Genomic DNA, 6450 nt, shown 5'->3' with positions numbered 1-6450 from the left:
TTATTGAATTTATTTGAACTTGGTCAAAGTAGATAGGATTTCCAAACTAAAATTGAGTATAATGAGTTATTGAGATCACATCTCTTCTATTTTTAATGAGTGAATAAGGGCTCCAATTTTTCAATATATTTTTCACCTCCCTTTCTTTGATTGAGAAAAAGAAAAGATTAGGAAGCCATGAAAGGGGCAATTTAGTCACAAAATCAGAAAAATCAAATGGTCCACAATATGCCCAGGTGGGTGGCTCTCTGCAAATCTGTATACTCTCTGTTTTTTTCACTGCATTCTGTTGCATGCAAAATTTTAACCAAAGAGCTAAGTCAATCAGTGAGTTTTCTACACAAATGCTCTGTTTGCAGTCCCTTCTTCCTTCCTGCCATCCCCTAGTCCCCACCCACCCTCCCTACTTATTCCTCCATTTCCATACTCTTGCTGCTAAATTCTTCCTATTTCCTGCCGAATCTTTCTCTCACTCCAAATCCAAATCACCACTTAAAATATACAAAAATTACAATTAAATTAAGAACCCCTTTTTAGATTTTAGCCATAAATTTTTGTCACCAACTCACGCTAATTTCAGCAGCAGTTTGGACTTTGTTAGTCAGTTTCTTGATCTCACTCCACAAGTCTTACTATTTCTTCCCAAACCCATCATATCAATTTAGCTCAACTTTATGCTTCTCCATCGAAGTTCTTGCTGTCACACCCAGTTCGTCAAATCTTTGATCTCCCTCCACCAATTGATCAAGACACCATTTTTCCACAATCCACACCCATAAATTGAGCTAATTAGAACAACTCACTTCCCAATTCTTCCCCTTTTTTTCTTTTTGTGTTACCAATGTACTGCAATCATTCTGCTGAACAGATCCCAATTTGTCAAATCTTTGATCTCACCCCACCAATTGATCAAGCCACCATTTTTTCCACAACCCACTTCACAATTCTTCAACTTCTTCCTTTTTTCTGAACTAATTTTCTTGACCATGAAGCTTCAATGGAATCCAATACCAATACTTTTACACCTTTTTCTTCAAATTACCCTTTCCACAGCTTTCTCCCCAAGCCCCATGAACTGTACGGACACAACTCGCCTGTGCACCTCCTTTTTGGCCTTTAAGCCGGAACCCAATGAGACTCTGCCGGTGATTCAGAGCATGTTCGACGTACTGCCGGAAGATGTGACCGTTGAGGGCGGCGACGGGCGGGGCTACGTGTTTGTGAAGAAGAACTGTTCTTGTGCGGAGGGGATCAAGAGTTACTTGACCAACACAACGTTTACTGTGAAATCTGCAAATGGGAATGTTTATGACATGGTTATGGAGGCCTATGGTGGGCTGACTTTTCTGCCTAATACCACTAGGCAGGCCGGGTACGGCGCAGTTGTGTCGTTGAGGCTGATGTGTGGGTGCTCGAGTGGGTTGTGGAACTATCTGATGAGTTATGTGATGAGGGATGGGGATAGCATTGAGTCTCTGGCTAGCCGGTTCGGGGTTAGTATGGATAGCATTGAGAAGGTGAATGGGATTAGTGACCCTGATAATGTGACTGTTGGCGATCTGTATTACATTCCTTTGAATTCAGGTGAGTCTTTTTTTGCTTTATTTTTTCTGTTCATGTGATTTAGTTATGATTTACTCTGTTTGTGTAATTTAGTGGAGGTGTTTATTGGGTATAATTGTTGGTACACTGCGAGGGAAAGCTGTCCATTTTAATCTGGTTTCGGGTTAGATTTGTTCAAAGTTATCGAAAATGCAATTCAGTTAAACTTGTGTAGTAAACTGTGGGAACAATGTATTAGAATTTAGAGATGAATTACTGAGTGAAACTGAGGAAGCATAGTGCAGGTCTATCAGTTTATTAATAATTTTAAATGAGATATCATGTCATGTTTAGTGGAGCAATGATCAAATCACCATGATTGTACCTTTTCCAAATTTTGCTGCTAACACTTACAATCAAGTGTAAGTATGGTATGAAAAGGAAAAATTCATTGGTTTGCTGGGCGAATGGATGATGCTCAATAGAAATTGGTCGATCGGGAATCAGTACTTGTTTAAATTTTCGTATGTATTCCTATCTCTTTTATGGATCTTCCTGTTCCTGGGTCACTATGGTTAGAGCTAAATTCCAATGTTGTAAATTTATTTGTTTGATTTTTTATCATGGTTCTAGTTCCTGGTGAGCCGTATCCTTTGGAGACGATTTCTCCTGCTCCTGTTCCTTCTCCATCCAATGCCAGTGTTTCAGGTATGGTTTTGATATATCATGAGGAATTACGATAATTTAATTTGAAATGGCAAGCTGATAGTTTTATTAATGTAATATGCACGAAATTAAAACTAAAACTGGTTGCTTTGGTAGTAGTTCTTTTATTGTCAAATTTTGTTGACCTTAATGTAGAGGAAACATTGGAGTCATTACAGTAGCAGAACAATTAAGGGTTTTACATGATAAAGTGTTTTTCATTAGAGACATAGATTCAAGTTTATGCTGCCCTTCTTTGAATAAAATGAAAGATGATCAGAAACAAATTAAGATTCTCAATGCAATATCTCAATGGGGATCTTGTGAAGAAATGTGGGCTAATTTATAGTGTAAATCTGTTACTTTTAATGTTTAAAATTATTGTCAAGAAGGCAAAGAAAGATGGCCGTGTAAGTACGCATGAAATTCGTTTTCATTTTTTAATTGTGATGCATTTCTAATCTTTTGCACGCACTTTAGGCACAGAGGAGCAGAGGCAACAAAATCTATTGCAAATTTTGTTTCCAGACAATTTTGTTAGTTCGATGAGAATATTAGTTGTTAATGCTTTGAAACAAACTGTTTTTTTAAACATCCCCTCCTATTTCTCTTTCTTCTTAGCTTTCCCTTGCCTTTCTAATTTCCCTGGATTTTCCCACTCAATAACGATGTAGTGCACAATACTGCATCTTTTAAATCATTATAATAAGTTGTTTACTTTTTGTTTGCAGCAAATGAAGAGAATCATAAGGCGCATCTGCCATATTTATGGATTGTAGGGAGTTTAGGGATCATTCTTGTTGTGATTGTATTAGGCATAGTTTTATATGTTTGCCTGAGGTCATCAAGCTGCTTTACTGAAGCACAAAGAAGTAGTTCAAAAGATCCTGATGGTCAAATTAGGTTTCATGTTCTTCGGAAGCCAAGTTTTTGTTGTGCTTCGGGTAGGTACATGTGTTGCACCTCATCAGATTGGAAGCAAACTAATGGAGATCCTTGCAGTCAGCAGACAACTATCCCCAAAGGTTTTAATGTCTGAACTTTATTATCTCAAATTGTATTTTATTCCTCATGTTTAACTACGAAGTTCTGCCTTTCTAAATGAGTGATGAGTATTCTCTGTATGAGGAAAAAAAAGAGAACGTAGAATGCAGTTTGTGCGTGTGTAACCTGCTTCTTTATCCAATCTTTATATACCAAAATGTGGTCTTCCTCCTTAATCTTGGAATGTCCGACTGATCCCCTCCGTTACTTGTTGCAGCTATTGGCAGTCATGTACTTGACGTGGAGAAGCCTGTCGTTTTCACATATGAAGATATTTTTTCCTCAACAGATGGGTTTTCTGATTCGCGTCTTCTGGGCCATGGAACATATGGTTCCGTGTATTATGGCCTCCTCCGTGAGCAGGTTCGCAGATTTCTACTTTGATTCCCATAATTTACATTTTCTTTTACCATCTAGCGTAAGTTTCCTTGTCACACCTTTGTCAACTTGTGGGTAATGGTTTGACTTCTATCCAGGAAGTTGCTATTAAAAGAATGACTGCAACAAAAACTAAAGAGTTTCTGGCAGAAATAAAAGTTCTATGCAAGGTTCATCATTCAAATCTAGTAAGTCTCATTGTAGTTTTGGAGCTTGTTGCTTTCGATGTTTTAGAAATCTGACTTTTATTTGCGTTTAATTATGTCAAGGTAGAATTGATTGGTTATGCAGCAAATGACGAGGAGCTCTTCCTTCTATATGAATATGCCCAAAAAGGTTCACTTAAAAGCCATTTGCATGATCCTCATAACAAAGGTAATTTGCATGGTAACACTAAAATGTCATAAGCTAGCCTGGAGGCTCTTTTTTTTTTACTTTCCTGTTGCTTTCTTTGGTACATAATTGTATTCAGGTTAAAGCGTATTAAAAATTGGCTAATAATCTACTCTGTGTTCCAAAATTATGTGAATTTTGTGTTGTTAAGCCATGCAAATGTTATTGACCTTTGTGAATGATTAAAACTGTCTTATAGGTCATACATCACTTTCCTGGGTCATGAGGGTCCAGATTGCACTTGATGCTGCTAGAGGTCTCGAGTACATTCATGAGCACACTAAAACTCATTATGTCCACCGCGATATCAAGACAAGCAACATCTTGCTTGACGGTTCCTTCAGGGCAAAGGTTCTAAGATAGTGTAGTGATTCCATTTGTGTTGTGCATTATACATTTTATACATTTCACTTATTGAACTTATTGTCTTTGTATTTTAGATTTCAGACTTTGGGTTGGCAAGAATTTTTGGTAAAACGAGTGATGGAGAAGCTACCGTAACCAAAGTTGTTGGTACATATGGTTATCTGGCCCCAGAGTAAGAAACCGTACTTGCAGTTGACTACTTTGTCTTCAACAAATTCAAGTTTTAATTTCTTATCTCTTGCTTCCGTAGATACTTGAGTGATGGTCGTGCTACTACAAAAAGTGATATTTATGCTTTTGGAGTTGTTCTTTTTGAGCTTATATCGGGGAAGGAGGCTGTTATACGAACTGAAGGCACAGCCACAAAAAATTCTGAGAGACGTTCACTGGTGTCAATTGTAAGTTCTGCTGAGGAGACATAATTTTGTTCTCAATAGATAAACGATATAATGATCCTTTGGAACATAACATTTCTTTACGAGTAAGTCAAATTTATATGATTTTACCTATACATATTGGTGACACATCATTTGGTTTAAAAATTTGGTCTCCCTAGCATATTACCCTTATGGAAAATCAGAGCAATCTCCATTCAAATGTCAAAATTCTGTACTTAAAAACCATGCGCTTGACAACATTCAATGAGAAATAAAAGCTAGATTTTAGTTATTCCATTGCACCTGCATTTTGTACTTACTTTGCATCTCTTAGAAAAATTGACATGCGACTCAGTCTCCTTTGGGTTTTCCGTATCCCTTTGTTGCCCTTTTTAGTTACAGTTTCCAAATATTTTCTATTAGTTGCAAATGTTTCTAGTGCAAAAATTCTTGTTATTTGCTCTATTTGTATGACACGTCCCTATTTTTGGTTGAATGCAAGATGCAAACAGCTCTAAGGACTTCACCAGACTCCACGAGCATGTCAAACTTGAAGGATTACATTGACCCAAATATGATGGACTTGTATCCTCATGATTGCCTATTCAAGGTAAAGTAATCACCTTTTGAACTCATCCGGAGTGATGAATATTTTTGCTTGCTTTTACTGACCGTACCTCTCCGGTACAAGAAAGTGCTATAATTTTCCGATGAAAATCGACATATAAATTGATTTATATGAAAATCCGAGTGATAAAGTGGCGCTTATTCTTTCAATGGCCTGCGGGAATGGGGATCGCAACCTGTGAGAGAATTATAAGTTGAAAGTAAATTATACTAGAATTGACCCATCAGCTTGAATATGGAAATGTGACATTGATTTTAAGTCATCCTGAGCTTTGTTAATCAAGTTATCATGCTACAGAAAGTGGCTGTTAATACTTCACACCTCTCTTGCAAGTAATTATATCGTCAAAGTATACAAAACAAACGACAGGTTAATTTTGAAGTCGTATTTCAATGTTCATCAGTAACGCGTACATTTCTTGTTGTTGGCGTAACTGATTACACAGGTGGCCATGATAGCAAAGCAATGTGTAGACGAGGACCCCATCCTACGGCCTGACATGAAGGGAGTTGTGATTTCTCTATCACAGATCCTCCTATCTTCAGTGGAGTGGGAAGCTACTCTTGCAGGGAACAGCCAGGTATTCAGTGGCCTTGTTCAGGGAAGATAGTGAAACCGCAATTCCTTTTCAACCCGATGCCTTACAATATTTCATTCTTTCGCCCCTCGTTTATCTGTATCATTATGTGTGTATAGCGGCACATACGTAGTCATAAGCTGGTGGTATTTATAGTGGCCTTTTTCGTTCGGTCATCTTTTTTGCCCGTTTAATGTTTTATTCTTTGTATTGTCATTTGTGGGAATTTTTTGATTTAATGTAAAATTAGATGGAGGAGCTGAGGAAGGGTTGTTTCCTTGTATTACAAGTAAAGCTTTCAGTAGCTTAATTATATAAGTTATCTTCAGTTGAAACTTTTATCTTACTTTTAACATGGAATTTCTGTTATACCCCTACATATAATGTGGCGTAGCAAGTTTTCATCTTCAATTTCTAGAAAGCCTTGAGCTTCTTCGTTG

At 37.3% G+C, this 6450-nt stretch overlaps 1 protein-coding gene across 1 annotated transcript; it reads left to right on the top strand.

The window, feature by feature from the left end:
• Nucleotides 1-458: 458 nt before the first annotated feature.
• LOC137708565 (lysM domain receptor-like kinase 3) lies at nucleotides 459-6379 on the top strand. The gene is made up of 11 exons (XM_068447673.1): nucleotides 459-1584; nucleotides 2176-2250; nucleotides 2979-3272; nucleotides 3509-3654; nucleotides 3768-3857; nucleotides 3939-4044; nucleotides 4262-4413; nucleotides 4503-4600; nucleotides 4679-4826; nucleotides 5308-5415; nucleotides 5879-6379. Exons 1-11 carry the CDS (start codon nucleotides 987-989, stop codon nucleotides 6041-6043), a joined length of 1980 nt encoding a protein of 659 aa, XP_068303774.1. The 5' UTR covers nucleotides 459-986; the 3' UTR covers nucleotides 6044-6379.
• The last annotated feature ends 71 nt before the right edge of the window (nucleotides 6380-6450 follow it).

This window comes from Pyrus communis, chromosome 11 (genome assembly GCF_963583255.1).
Source record: "Pyrus communis chromosome 11, drPyrComm1.1, whole genome shotgun sequence".
Lineage (NCBI taxonomy): Eukaryota > Viridiplantae > Streptophyta > Magnoliopsida > Rosales > Rosaceae > Pyrus > Pyrus communis.
Note: the sequence above shows the minus strand (reverse complement) of the source record. Positions and strands in the feature narration are given on the sequence as shown.